The 15,731-nt window shown below is 37.9% G+C and overlaps 2 protein-coding genes across 3 annotated transcripts; both read right to left on the bottom strand.

Annotated features, from left to right (window-relative positions):
* Positions 1 to 596: 596 nt before the first annotated feature.
* On the bottom strand, positions 597 to 5,257 carry LOC112202503. 2 transcript variants are annotated; one of them, XM_040507440.1, is made up of 6 exons: positions 5,100 to 5,257; positions 4,568 to 4,606; positions 2,778 to 2,822; positions 1,634 to 1,705; positions 936 to 1,048; positions 597 to 827 (listed from the first exon to the last, which is right to left on the bottom strand). In XM_040507440.1, exons 1-6 carry the CDS (start codon positions 5,176 to 5,178, stop codon positions 750 to 752), a joined length of 426 nt encoding a protein of 141 aa, XP_040363374.1. In that variant the 5' UTR covers positions 5,179 to 5,257; the 3' UTR covers positions 597 to 749. The 2 variants fall into 2 exon arrangements, with proteins under 2 accessions (XP_040363374.1, XP_040363373.1); XM_040507439.1 differs by having other exon boundaries at positions 597 to 1,048.
* Positions 5,258 to 9,258: 4,001 nt separating this feature from the next.
* LOC112167090 (glutaredoxin) lies at positions 9,259 to 10,444 on the bottom strand. Its single transcript, XM_024304054.2, has 4 exons — positions 10,284 to 10,444; positions 10,054 to 10,145; positions 9,633 to 9,731; positions 9,259 to 9,512 (listed from the first exon to the last, which is right to left on the bottom strand). The coding sequence occupies exons 1-4, from the start codon at positions 10,337 to 10,339 to the stop codon at positions 9,421 to 9,423; spliced, it is 339 nt and encodes a 112-aa protein (XP_024159822.1). The 5' UTR covers positions 10,340 to 10,444; the 3' UTR covers positions 9,259 to 9,420.
* Between the last annotated feature and the right edge of the window lie 5,287 nt (positions 10,445 to 15,731).

The following is a 15,731-nucleotide window of genomic DNA, read 5'->3' on the forward strand; positions in this document are numbered from 1 at the left end:
AGAGTGGTGATGACTTTGCGTGTGACTGATGTGAGAAAGGATGGGAAGAGTCGGAAGGTTCCGGAAATTACCCAAAATTTCAAAAAATATCGTCAATTTCTTGATATTTCTGGAAATTTAGGGAAATTTCTAAAATATCCGTCGAAATATACTTGGATGGTCACGGAAATTACCCAAAATTTCGCAAAATATCATCAATTTCCGGAAATTTTGGGAAATTTCCAAAATAACCGTCGAAATATAGTTGGATGGTCACGGAAATATCGACACCCCAAAAAAACGAAAATTTAGTCAAAATATCGCCGAAACTTTTGATTTTTTAGTCCTTGCTTTAGTTTAGAGATAATTTTACATTTCAGGTCTGCACTACTTCCAAGAATATTAAATAGTTCCATTTAAAAACCAACAAAGGTCACGACACCAAGCAGTTTGTATAACTTCATTACATCAATGAGGCCTTCTGAAGAGTGAAGAAGAAAGAAGACTGAATTTCACACGCTTTTCCCTGTAATATTAGTATATCAAAGAAACTAACTCAAGAAACCAAAAGACAACAATTATCAGCCAACTAGAACTCAGCCAAAGCAAACACCACATTATACAACACTTTCTTCTGTCATACATAAAAATATAGTACAGATGCAGAGAGAGGAAATCCAGCAGGAAATTTTGATTATATCAATAGAAACAAACCAGTGAATTTCAACCTACTAATAACATTAACTATCCCACGTATTACAAAACACAGATTACACACCACTTTTTTTCCTCAAATATCCAGAGCTAGGACCACAATCGAGCATCACTTTAAGAGAGTTGAGCGGGCACTGTTGCATCCAGTGTTCACCGTAGTTAGAACAGAAATTACAAAACTTGAGCTTCGCACGCCATGAATCTTGGTTACAAGAGCGCCCAGAAAACAAGCCATCACAAACCTTACAAAATACGTCACAGCCCCTGCCAACAGTTGCGTTCTTTGGAACTTCAGCGTTGTACGGGCATTCAGATGATGTGTGTTCATCCAAGGAACAAATCAAACATCTACCTTCTGGAAGTTTGCAAATCCGTTATAAAACAATAATAGCAATAAGAATGATTCATGCAGATAGCAAACCCAAAATATCGCTATGCATGAGAGCACATTGAACATTGAATAACACCAAATTATCCATGTCACAAGAGCAGCAAAAATGAATAGTGGATATGAATAATTTATTATAAATGTTAGCTGAAACCACTAATTTCGTGAACATCTTGAAGACACTTTTACATTTTACTCTGTTCACTCTAAAACACAGGAACACGAAAATACACATCAGCATGCAACAGACTATGGATGGATTCTATAACAATATAACAAGACAAAGGATTGCAAAGCTTTTTTTTCTTTTTTCTTCTTTTTTTTTTTTTGGTTTTTTTTTTTTGGGGGTGCGGGGGGTTGGTTTGATTAAATTGGAAGGAGAGGTGTAAGACTGTCAGGTAATGAGCTGCAATACAAACAGATTTTTTTAAACGGTGAGCAACTTTTTAAAACATGCTCTAAGAAAAAATGAAGGGGAAAAAAAAAACCTTTCTCTTCCTTCATAACACGCATGCCAAGCAAATTCTAGGTAACCAAAACCAAAAATCATACCGGGAGGGCGGACTGGGCGGACTGGGCGTGGCCTCTGAACGGGGATTGTCATACTGTGAGTGCCCTTTGGTCCTGAAAAGAGAGCACCAGTCCACGGGTATTGTTACATATGTAATACCTAATACAAATTATATGTGAAAACCCAAAAACATGACCGTAACTACAAGACACCAGATAGTAACAGATGTATCAATGTTGTGTCATAGGAAAAGGAAAGCATGAATTTTTTATTAAACTATAAATACAAGACTGTAGATGCAATAAAATCAATGATCCCAACAACAGATGATAGAAGCAGATTTCTATTATCTGCACCACATACCGGAGTTAGTGGTGCAGTGATTTGTCTAGACTTTTTCATATGAAAAATTCATCGTGCATGTTAGCTGAAAGAAATTGTAAAGCGGACAATGCACTATAACTCTAGGTAACTAAAAACAAAAACAAAAATCATGGGTATTGTTAATAACAATATCTATATACAGGGATACACGTGTGTGTCAAAACCCAAAAGATGTATTGCTGTCTGCAATTTCATATCATCAACAGGGACTTGCTCTTTATTGACTTTCAACAATGCATCACATGCAGTAGTTTGCTTTCAACTAGGCATCACATACAGTAGTTTATCAAGGCTTGTGCATGTTACCTAAAAGTGACATGATCAAAATCTTTTAAATTTTTGCAAAATAAGTTTTATATGTACCAAAATCACACTAGAGTTTTTGTATTAATATTCTGTTCACAACGGAAACCAGGTTACCAAAATTAAGGGGGTCCACATAAGCCACAGCAGCACGCAACAGAAAACTATGGATGGATTCTCCAAGAATACAAAGGATTGCATAGCACAGGAGGCAATTGGAAACGATTGTCAGCTAATAGACAACAATTCGCCCGGAATTTTAAATGGTGGGAAAATTTGGACTCGCAATTCTCACAATGTCCCAAGGCAATCAAGTTAAAGGTAGGGATAGTTTGTAGGTCTTCCAAAAGGTTAGAGCAGTTACAACTAATGTGAAGAGTGGTTACTACTTATGTGGAAACAACCTCCAAAACATGGGTTATTTTTCTGTAGTTTACCCAATAAAAAGCACTTCGTCCAAGCAAACTCCAGGTAAGCAAAACAAAATCAAAATCATACCAGTGTTTGCCATATGACGGAGGAGTGACACACGATCTAAAGCACCTGTTCATGGGTATTGTCAGATACGAATGTAATATAATGCCATAACCAAAAACATCAGCGCTGTAACTACATGACATGAGATAGTAGCAGATGTGTCGATGTTGTGTGAAGAACAACTTGTGTCATAAGAAAAGCAAGAAAGAAACTCTGATTCAACTACAAAATATATATATATAGCGCCGTCCCTTGACCAAGGCAACCAAGGCAGTGGCCTTGGGCCTCAGTTTGGGGGAAGGTCTCCTTCTCAAGAAGAAAAAAAAAAAAAAAAAAAAAAAATATATATATATATATATATATATATATATATATATATACAGGCGGGTTTTGAAGCGGACGTCCGCACTTCTCTAAAGTGCGGACGTCGACGCAACAGGCGGGTTCCAGGCGACGACGGCGGCCCGGGGCTGGCCGGAGGCGTCCCAGACCTCTTCTGGGCGGCGTTCGAGGTCGGAGGAGGTCGGGCTTGCCGGTTTCTGGGCAGCCACCTCACCTACAGTTGCAGGTTCTGTACAGCACCGCAGAACCGTCGCCGGCGACTCCACTGCACCGCATACCCCTCCGCACGACCCCCGGCGTCCCTCCGGCAAGCCTCGCCACACCGTCGCCGCTCGATTGAGGCAGGAGGAGCGACGTCCGCACTTTTTCTGGGTTGCGGACGTCCTCTTCAGAACATTTTCGTATATATATGTGTGTGTGTGTGTGTGTGTGTGTGTGTGTGTGTGTGTGTGTGTGTGTGTGTGTGTGTGTGTGTGTTTTAAAAAAAAAGATAGTAAAAGAAAAAAGACGCAGAGCTGCAGTTTGTAGAAGACGACGTTGAGGCCAATGAAATCAAACCCGTGACTCCATGAGTCCTCAAAATTTCTTCTTTTTCTTTTGTATTTGTAAGTTAAACACCCCAAGCTTTCCTCTTTCTCCATCACTTTAGGATTAGAAAAGAAGATAACCAACAGTTTTGCTCTCACTTTCACTAATTTGGGCAAAAATGAAACATTGGCTACTGAAACATGAATTTTTGATTCCCCTCTGATTCTTTCAAAGACAAACGGTAACATTTCTTCCTTTTATGTCTATTTAAGCCATTGACAGACTCTCATAGACGCATAGAAACAATGCTTCTCTTTCTCTTACTCAATTCTGAATTTCACCCTCTGTTCTAATTTTGTAATCATAATTCAGATAGTTTATCAATTTTAACAAACTGTCAAGGCCTAAAGTCCAAAATTTTGTGGTTAGAAAATCAGTTTCTAATGTTTTTTATCGGCATTGTTACTTTTTATTTTGTTTATATAATCTACTATGTTTTAGTTTGAACTTTGCTTTGCTAACTTTTTTTTTTCAGTTGACAAAATTATTAGGAAGGTATCTCTAAATTTTGCCTTAGGCCTCACTTTGTCATGGGACGGCCCTGTATATATATATATATATATATATATATATATATATATATATATATATATATAGAGAGAGAGAGAGAGAGAGAGAGAGAGAGAGAGAGAGAGAGAGAGAGAGAGAGAGAGAGAGAGAGAGAGAGAGAGACCAAAATATATGATTTATCTGGAGGAGATATGTTTAAAGATGATAAAAACTAGAATATTTTCTGTATACTAGACATCATGCAACCACCAAAATAACTTGGCTGGCTAAGGGATCAAATGACCAAACAGAATTTGGTTGAATTAACCAAAGAAAAAATCATTTGGTAGATTGGATTACTCAGAAACCTTAAAAGAAAAGTCAAAGCTTACCAGGTTCACATGGCCTGATGATAGGCACAAACTTGGTACCTGTTAGCAGTCATATTGTCAGATAAAAAGGTAAGGCAAACGCCAAAAAAAAAAAAAAAAAAAGCTGACGCTGAATAACCAAATGAATAGCAGGAAAAAAAAAAGTTTGACAAAACATGAGGAGCTGTGATCATTTCAGAAATGCGTCATAAAAAAGACCAAAATGACTTGGCCAGAGAAGATGACATTGAATAATAACAAATGTTGTGTCATAAGACTGGATCTCTGAAGCAAATATATGAACAGATCAGGAACCTTTTTTTTTTTGGGAAATAGATCAGGGGATCCATTTAATACACAAAAATCAACCCAAAGAAATTCTGGATAATCTTCCTGACAAGGCCAAAAATCAAATGAAATGGTGCAGCAATATTCCAGTTAAATTTCGCTGATTCCAAATCTAATGAAACTAAGACGATTCAGAACGCAGAAACAGAGGTATGAAACTAAATATTCTTCGTCATAAACCCTAAGACAAAAACGAAAAGCATACTATCGGGGTTGAAGGCGCCTTGCACCGCCAATCGGAAAGCAGAGAGGTCCATCACGTTGTTTTCGTCGCACAGAGACATGCCTGAATTTGGGGATTTAGGTTTTCGTTTCGTTTCGTTTTCTCTTTATATGCTTTCTTTCTTCTTTTTTTTTTTTTTTTTTTTTCCATTACGAGGAGGCCTTAAAAGGCCCAACAAAAAGAAAAAGAGAAAGTTCTTACATATATAGATCATCTCTCTTCAACTTTTCATGAGACCCTTGTGAAGTCAGCCTTAGTAACTGCTTCGGCTGTGGATCAGTTCACCGGCGGCCACGTGCAGACTGCTCAGTTCCGATAGGGATAGGCAGCAACGATGCAAGGGTTGGGAAGATGTTAAAGATGGGATGCAATCTCCTTAAGTTATCAGGAAACTATAGGAAGAAGAGCAAAGACAGGATTCATCCATATTCGTGAGGCTGGGTTGCTTTTCGGCTTGGATCAAAATGAGTCCTTTGGCCGCGAACATGAGAGAGAATGGTCTTTGATTTAGAGTTTATTTGTTTTGCTCTTCTTTGGCTCAATCACATCCAGTTAGACTGTGTCCCCATCCTCATGAGGAGAAACTCTAATACAAAATTGCAGAGGTTTTAAATCAATTTGCATGAGCTTGTCTATTAGAGTTGCAGCAGAAATTCAAGACAACTGAGAATTTATAAAATTAATTCAATTTGTCAATCTTATCTATAGAGTTTCCATTTGGGTATTGGGTTTAATGGAAAGCATGTTTCTTTGTTGGTGGTGAAGAGATGAAAGAGGAACTAATAAGGACCATGCATGCTTCTCTATTGATGGTGAAGAGATGAGGGAGGAAGAAGCTTGGGACTTTGTTGATGGAGACGAGTTGCAGAGAGAGAGAGAGCGCCCAGAAGCAAACAACTAAAAAAGCAGGAATTACGATGTCGTGCGGCTCCTCCTCCCACCTGATCTGTCCATCTAACTTCTAAGGCAGTGAGCCAATAACAATACCTATCGATAACAAGAGAACTAGGAGTTGAGGGAAACCCTCATGCATCAGATGCCAAAAAGGCCTTGTATATCTGCACCAAGACTGTTCCTCACAAAACCAGGAGAAGAATCTGGCTAAGGCTATGTCATCCGCAAGGGCCTTGGTCACCCCCTACGTAACTATGTTTTAGTGACTCCATAAATTGCCATGCACTCCTGTGGTTGGAAGCGGCAATAGATCGAGGAGATGAGAACAACACAATAACCATTCTCCAAGTGAGGATCTCCTTCTTTACTAGACTATTATGATTTGTACAGTTTCATGGCATTAAACTACTGCATGCTACCAAAAATAAAAAACTACACGGCTTTCTCTTCAACCTCATACATACAAAGTCCTAAAACTGTAGTCCACATGCACTTTAAATTACGGATGTAAGAGCAACTCCAACAGTTTTCACATATTTTAATTTTCCTCTACTTTAGAGAAAAATTAGTCTTTTTTGCTCCAATAGATTCACTAAATTAGGGATAGTAATATTCATCTTTTTCAAATCATGTGAAACAATGACGAAATTTACTATATGAGAGAGACGAGTACGAAATAGTAACGGATCACCAATATATTAATCACAAACGTAAAACAAAAAGGAAAAGCATATTGGGAGGCTTATCAGGGTTGAGGCCGTCGTCCTACGGTGATCGGAAAGAAAAATTTGAGAACCGAAGACTAAAAAAATCAAAAGTACGTCTTAAGGGTTGCAAGTTCGATTGATCATATATTTGGTACCCACGATGCAGTTACCGGATGTAATTACCTCGATTTGTTCTTTGGCCAACATGAAGTACGTAATTACATTACATTTTCAAAGCATGCACCAAGGAATAGTCATGGACCAAACTGGCCCTTACGTACTGAGCAAATGCCAAATCAATTAATCATTCAAAGGTTCCAACGGTCATGTTCTCTGTGCTCAACGGATCGATACGATTTGAAGGGAAGCAAAAGAAGCCAAAGGCCATGCGATGTGCATCACAATTCTTCTACATACGAAGTCACAAACGCAAGTAATTGCCACACATCCATGCATGTAACTTCTAAGGCAGCTAGCAAACGAGTATTGATGAGAAGAGAAGTAGCTATAGTACTCTACGTACTGGAGTCTTGAGGGTATCCCTCCAGCCACCACCAGAGTTTCTCCTGTTATGCAACTATGCAAGAAGCATGTCATCAGATGCCAAAAAGGTCATGCATATCTTCAGTTGCACCAAGTAACCTGTTAAGTAACATATTGTCCTCGTGGGCCTTCCTCACGTTGCGATGTATGAGCAAGTTTGAAAGCAGAAAATTAGGAGCAACACAATTTACACGAGTATCTGGCCGGAGCTATGTCGTCAGCAAGGGCCTTGGTCAACCCTAAGTGCTTAGGTCTGCACGTAACTATATTTTAGTGACTCGATCCATAAATTGTCGTGGATGCTATTGGTTGGAAGCAGCAATGGAGGAGATGAGAACAAGGTACGTACAGAAGAACCTTTCTTCACGTTAGGAGATACTTCCTTAGGAAGAAGAATAAGTATTTGACTTTATAATCTTTATATGAGTATAGTTTCATGGCATTAAACTACACAGCTTAATTTCTCTTCAAGCTTACATATACAATTATATGTACAAAGTCCTAAAACCCTATACCACACTTTAAACAAGAAGTTGCATTGCTTTTCTTAATCAAAAACCTCCATCACGCACACAGATTGAACAGTGATCGAGAAATCCAAGTTCTTTGTTAAGAGATATTCAATCACCCAAGATATAAATGATACGAACGCTACACATTCAACCTATAAATAAGTCCAGGCATAATATGTAGCTCCACTTAGTTTGACTTGAATGTCAATTTGCACCCATAAGGCCATAAGTTTACAAAATACCAATATTCCCGCGCTGGTTTTGGCGGTTTCCTCATGTTGCCTCATCTTTGAATCCTCACATTCCATTTATCACTCTAAACTAAACATCCATTTCTATCTGGCGGTCCATCATTTATCACTCTAAACTAAACATCCATTTCCTCTCTCTCATAGTCTCATGCTTTCTCTCTGTTCCTCTCTCTGCAACTCTTCTCATTCTCAGACCCAAAACCACTCTTCTCGTTCAAACTTTCTCCCTCAAAAATGATTTCGATTCCTTCTAATTTGTTTTGCCTTTTTGATTCAATCACATCCAATTAGCCTACGTGTCTGTTTGTCCATCTACGTGAGGAAAATGTCTAATACAAATTGCAGAGTTTTTAAATCAATTTGAGCTTTTCTGTTAGAGTTGCATCAGAAATGATCGAGAACTATAAAATTAATTCAATTTGTCGATCTTTATTTATAGAATTTTCATCTGGGTATTGGGTTTAATAGAAAGCATGTTTCGATATGGGAGAGGAACATGCAAAACAACTTTGGTTTTGATTTTTGAGTTATAAGAAGATGCTTCTCTTCTCTGTTGATGGTGAAGAGATGAGCGAGGAAGAAGCTTGGGAATTTGTTGATTGTGAGACGAGTTGCAGAGGGAGGACCTATGCTTGGATAACAGCATCAGGTATTTGAGTTGGTCTAACTTGATCTAGAATATCTTATTCTCTATTTTTTTCTTTCATAAATATAGTCCCCTTATCTTTTGGGTTGGAGGATCTGCAAGTTTTTGTAGATGGGTTTTTGATTTTGTATGAACGAGTATTTTAGGAATTTTTGTTTTGTGGAATTGACTCTCTCATTTCTCGGCGAGGAAATTTGGTTTCTGGGTTTTCAAATCGTCCTTTTTTGTTGACTTAATCAACTCGATCATTGATTTGTTATACATCATACCCTGGATTTGTTTTCGATCTGGGCTTGAAATTCAAAAATAAGAAGATTTGTTGAAATGAATGCATTATGTTGCTGCCTAGTGCCCTTAAAACAAATTGTGTGGATTGTAAGAAGGTAGAGGAAATTTAGACTTACTTGTCTTTATGGTTAGAAAACGTGTAGATTATGATCCGCGATTTGTTCCTCGGTGGAATTAGATGAAAAAGTTGGTAGTGCTTTGGTGAATAAATATTTGAAATTCGTGTTAGTGGAGGAGGCACAGAAAGTGTTTGAGGAGTTGCCTTCTACAGTAACCGGGGAAGGTGTTGTGACGAGTAGATTTTACAGTAACCGGGGTCTTGAAGTGGTTTAGAAAACACAAACATGTTCCAATCAGAAATGTCAAGACACTGCGCGCTAAAATATACAGCCACTGAAGTTCAATGTGCCGGGAAAAGAGTATGGTTTACGGATCAAACAGAAGCACAACACCAAAATTATTCTAGCTTATTTCCAACTCCTGTAATTTGGCAACAACTCCAGCTCCGGTAAGCAGAGGGACCAGTTTTCCTTCCTTGTGCAGATCCCAGGTTGCTGCACAACAGTTTCCAATTAGAATCATCAAGACGACAAGAGTTGCGTATGTGGAAGAACGTACACTACTAAAAGTTGAAACTGATAATATGGAGGTTTAGGGAGTCAAGTCGAACTTACTGTCACAATCACCAATGTGGTTTCCGCCAACGAAAACATTGGGCAGAGTATGCTGTCCAGTCCACTCAGCAAGCGCCGATTGTATCTCACTACCATCACCTTCATAATGCCACAACAAAAACCACCATTAATCACTACCTCATATCCTAAACTCAACCAAAGGTAAATAAATCAATAATCCCATGCTTAATATCAAGTATAATCTATCACTGATCATCTATAATCAAAACCAAGTCTAGTTACATCACCTTAATTTGAAGCATATATAGACAGACAATGCATCACAAACTCAAAAACATTAATCAAGATTTTCACCAACTATACATATATAGATAGATATATGTACAGATATACGGTATACATATATATAAGAAAATCGTTATGATTATACGAATTTGAAAGGAGAAGAGTGGGTACTGACTCTCTTGGTCCAATTCAATGGCCTTGTACTGGACTTCCAATTTTAGAACGAAGAGCTGCTTCACGCACACGCAGTAGGGACAAAGCTTGTTGCTGCGAAACAAAATCTCATCAAATTTCCATATTTGACTCTCTTCGTCAAATTTCCAAATTGGTTCAAAACGATCGACAATTCTATATATATATATATATATATAGCCACACAGAAGAAGATGAAGAGGTAGAGAGAACCTGAAGATGACTACCGGATTGGACGAGACGAGCTCCTTCACCTTGCCCAACGCCATTTCGAAAACGACGACGCTTTCGATTTCGAAACCCTAAATCCCCAAATCGCTCCCGATTCTGTGAGATCACTGTTGGGTGTGTTTAGGAAATAGGAAGAAGAAGATGGATCAACCCAAGTTTTAAGCCCACCTGGTGCGAAACGACGTCGTAGGCTCATTCATTTATTCTTACGCCGCCCTAATTCTAAACGGCGCCGTTCGTAGTTATGAGGCTTTATATGAGCATGAGTTCGAACGTTACCTTTCATCGGTGTGAAAATATTTATGTCACTGAAGATGTTTTGACACAAAAATGATATCGTAGAATTTAGAGTTACGGTCGAAATCAAACCTAATTCATTTATAAATACGTTTAATATAGTTGTGCATAATTGAACGTACATACAAACAAAATATGTGTTGAAGATGCATCAGGCGGTCCAGAAAGCTGAAGCAGCTGGTGTACGTGAAACTGGAGACATGCACTTGGATAATCAATTAATCAAAATTCTACCCAGAAGCAAACATTCTTTACTGACTTCTACCAATTGCCAATTCATAGCAAAGTCCGGAAAATACTACTCTTGTTCGATCTCAACATACAGATCGGAGGATCATGACAAAAGCTAGCATTTTAACTAATTAGTTGATTTATATACGAAATCAACTTAACACTATCCTTCGGACAAATATTTCGTCAGTGTTAATTAAGTTCATAATTAACTTCCAACTCTTCATCGAGTTCTCAGTATTCAAGAATTATAATTTTATCATACATCTATTTGGTTATTAGGCAATACTAGCTGGAGTGACCTTTAATTCTCAGACTATAATCATATTCTCTTGTCTTCCAGTTCCAAGGTTATTTATTTCCTTTTCTAATTTGTCAAGCGACTAGACAAAATACATATTGAAATACCATTTGTTCATGCAGCCATATAAGCACGATGAGGTAGTTTTGATGGTCACCTCAAGAACTTAAACTAGCGTTTTGGTTGTGGTCTTCCGGCCACAGCCCACAGGGATAAAATTGATACCCTTGTTCATAATTGGTAAAATCCGGATGCTGGAATTTTTGTAAACAGTTGGGAAATTTCTTTTGAAGCAAGTTTATTAAAATCTCAACATGATTCTTCTATATATGTACTTTCCCATATTCTGCAAACTCACCCTTAATGTGGTTTCAATTTGTGGGTGTTGTTTGGTGTCCTAGATTTCATAGGATTCCCTCAGATTTCATAAGATTCACCTTTGCATTGTTGGAATATACCGACACATTATAAATAGGAGCATATAGCTCACAGATTCGTGCACTGTGCCTTCTCTTGCTGTGGATCTTATTCTTGCCATTACTTTCTTTGATTTTTTGTTTCAGCCATGTGTCCAAAGGGGAAAATAATGCTCTGCATCATCCTCTATTTGCTGCTCATAGGAGCTGTAGCAGTAACACTAGTCAAAATACTCCTCTTCAATCCACCCAACCTTAAAGTCACAGTCACCAATGCCTCTTTGGCTCAATTCAATCTCAGGAACAATAATGACACTCTTTTCTACAACATTGCACTCACCATCACCACCAGAAACCTCAACCATCCTGCTAATAAAGATGTGCTCTACAGTAGAATCGAAGCCATTGCCAAATACAGGACTGAGAGCTTCGCTAAGTGGACTTTGAGTTCGCCGCCATTCAAACAACACCGCAAGAGCACGACGATTCTGCAATATCCAGCTATTCAAGGGCAACAACCGGTGAGGTTTTCCAAAAGTGAACTCTCCCAGTTTAACCGGGAGAGTGTCATTGGCGTTTACAGTATTGAAGTGGTGGTTCTTATGCAGATAAAAGGAAACACAAAGTCTTACAATTGTGAATGGATATGCACGCTGAAGATTCGTATGGGTTCTATTCAAACACCTTTCGAGGCTACCCAGTGTTTTAGAACTAAATACTAGGAAACAAGGGATAACGAACTTCCCATGTCCTAGGCGAGATAATTAGCTATATTTCTTATAAGCTACTTTTGTTTGTTTCTTTAGATATTGATTTACCTTTGGTTAGTTTGCCTAATTTTATTCTGGATGTTCTTCTTTTATTCTGGGTGGCTGCTCAGGAGAGGTTAAGAAAGGCGGGAGTATTTGTTTCGGGGAGTAACTTGGGAGCTGGTTCGGGTTCCCGAAAGGGATGGAGGCTTTTGTGGGGTTTGAAACTCCCTAGCTAATAAAATTAAAGTTTTCCTGTGGAGAGCTTGTAATGGGTACCCACCGTGTGCAGCTGCGTTGAGGAAGAGAAGAATTAGCGATAATGGGCGGTGTCGATCTGGGGTGTGGGTATGGAGAGGAATCTGTGATTCATGCTTTATGGGATTCTTGGTTGATGTGTGTAAGGTGTGGAAGGAGATGGATTTCTTTTTTCTATTCTCGCATGTGGAGTCGGTGGCTATGGACAATTGGAATGGTTTGGAGTGGTGGCTTGGCAGCTTTGGCATGAGAGAAACAATAGGCCGGGTACATGGTAAGTTGGCTGTGGGGGCAAAGAAGGTTGAGAAAGCTTACTGTTGGTGGGAAGGCTATTTAAAGGTTGGAATGGTGGATGACGTTGCATTGGCAGGAAATAAAAAATCGATCTTGATTAATCAAGCTCTACAGAAATAATATACAAGGAAGAAGAAAGATGAATCTAATGTTACTCACTGAGATGAGAGCTTCAAAGATGCTAGATCCAAAGAGGAGCCTCAGAGACGGAGACGGAGCTTCATCAGACTATGAGAGGAGAACGGCAGAGATAGAAAAGGGCGATATCCTACTACCCTAAGGGTATTTTATCTTCGTTTTTTTTTTCTTTTTCTTTTTAAACTTTGGATTAGCGCTTTCTGTTTTTTCGATGCCCGCCTTCGATCATTACTATCCCCCGCTTTTTTATTATCTTTTCTTTTTCTTTTTTCTCTAATTCTTTGGTATGCCGCTTATAAACATAAAAATAGATTTAGGGTTTAGGGGTTAGGGGTTAGGGGTTAGGGTATAGGATTTATTTGAATATTTGCTATCATTATTTATAACTAAATACTTAAATCAGCCACATTTTGCATAGTGTGTTCCACATGTGGTCCATCAAATTGAACAAGAAAGACATCCATTATTTAACGACAGTATCCATGTATGATGCAGTGATTCTTAAGTAGGAGAGATGTAGTAAAGGGAAACTCAATTGCAGAAAACCGGGATACGAAAATGAGTCATTCATACTAATGTTTACAAATGAATATATCAAATTAGTATCGCGAAGGACAATCGATTATCACTAACTTGTTTGGTAACTATGAAATCACTCATACAAATACCGCCTTATGATTTTAAAGAGGTCCATGATATTAATTTGATCAGACTTTTAAAGCAAAAATATGAATAATGCTTGTGTATATGAATTTTAATGATCATGCATGACATCAAATATGTCAATAGTGCATTCCACACTTGAAAAGGAAAAGAAAAAATGATTACGACAAATATAAACACCTAGCACATATCATTCATTGGTAATCTTATTTTAAATAGAAAATTATTTAAATATTTATATATTCATTTATTGCAGGTAAATGTATTTCTTCATCTCAAATTTTCTCATTTCTTCGCCGTTCAATTTGGAGGGTCTTACCCAATTTTCTGAACTAATAACGAGGAAAATAGTTATTTCCTCACTAATTGCTTCTTTTGACAAGAAAATGGTTCCTTGTAGAAAACAGTTTTTTAGCGAGGAAACCATAGTTTTATCGCCGTTGGATTTGACAGATCATACTTAGTTTTCCACTAAACTAATAAGGAGGAAAGTGTTATTTCCTCACTAAATACTTCTTTTGGTGAGGAAATGGTTCCTTGTAGAACACAAACTTTTAGCGAAGAAATCATAGATTTGTCGATGTTGAATTTGGCGGGTCTTACTCAATTTTCTACCAAATTAATAACGAGGGAAGCGTTATTTCCTCACTGATTGCTTCTTTTGGTGAGGAAATGATTCCTCGTAGAACATAGACTTTTAGCGAGGAAACTATAGTTTTGTCACCAATGAATTTGGCGGGTTTTACTCAATTATCCGCCAAACTAATAATGAGGAAAGTGTTATTTCCTCGCTAATTGTTTCTTTTTACGAGGAAATGGTTCCTCGTAGAACATAGACTTTAGCGAGAAAACCATAGCTTTGTTGCCAATGAATTTGGCGGGTCTTAATCAATTATCCGCCAAATTAATAACGAGAAAAGTGTTATTTCCTCGCTAATTGTTTCTTTTAACGAGGAAATGATTTCTTGTATAAAATAGACTTTCAGCGAGGAAACCATAGTTTTGTCGCCATTGAATTTGGCGGGTCGTAAATAATTTGCCGCCAAACAAATAACGACGATATCATTATTTCCTCGTTAAATGTTGTTTTTGCGATGAAAAAATTCGTCACTCAACTCTCATATTTCCTCGCTAATAACATGACGATTTGGGAGACCAAATTGTGGTCTCCTTTAGTGATGAACTGAAATATTCGTCGTAGAAAGTGATATATAGGGAGGAAAATATATTCCTCGTAAAAAACCTAATGTCATTCAGTGAGGAACTTAATTACTCCTCGTAAAATGTGACATTTACTGAGGAAAAAAAATTCCTCGTGAAAAACTTGGTCGCTAAAGAGACTTTCTGTTGTAGTGATAGTAGGGTGGGGCTGGCTACTTTGAGATTGAAAAGGTCGCATAAGCCTAGACAAGGAGTAATTAAAATGAATATAGATGGTGCATTGAATTTGGGGCAGGGTGTGTATGGTACTGGAGCCGTATGCCGCAATGAGCTAGGTGACTCTGTTGGCGTACTGGCAGTACCAGGTGTTGGATTTGTGAGTCCCAAGACTTGTGAATTTATTGCTCTTGTGAATGGTCTGCATTTTTGCATTCAAGCTGGCTTCTCGCACTTCCATTGAAGGGGATGCCAAAAACATATTCTTGACTTTGGATGGAGCATTAGTTGATGGAAGCAAAGGTTGAGTAATAAGGTTGCCCATTGTGTAGCAAAAGCAGCGCTATCTCTATCTTTTCCTATTTACTGGTGGATGGTGGCGCCGGATTGACTTATTTCAATTCTAGTTAATGAGTTATGTACTTGAGTAATTGTGTAATGGAGTATGGTAATCTTTCCAACCGATTTGTGGTGGGTTTAATGAGGCCACTATATACTTTTTTTTTTTTTTTTGTAGTGTTTTGACAATGAATGAATTCTCCTTTTGATAAAAAAAAAAACAAAATAATAATATATATATATATATATATATTTTGGATGATCATTCTTTTCAAAGTAATTGTTTATCAATAACATTGATTGTTGTTGAACAACAATTCCATTCAATTGATCTATTGATTCCATACACAGTCATCTTAAAGTACTG

The sequence above is a fragment of the Rosa chinensis genome, chromosome 5, assembly GCF_002994745.2.
Source record: "Rosa chinensis cultivar Old Blush chromosome 5, RchiOBHm-V2, whole genome shotgun sequence".
In the NCBI taxonomy this organism is placed as follows: domain Eukaryota; kingdom Viridiplantae; phylum Streptophyta; class Magnoliopsida; order Rosales; family Rosaceae; genus Rosa; species Rosa chinensis.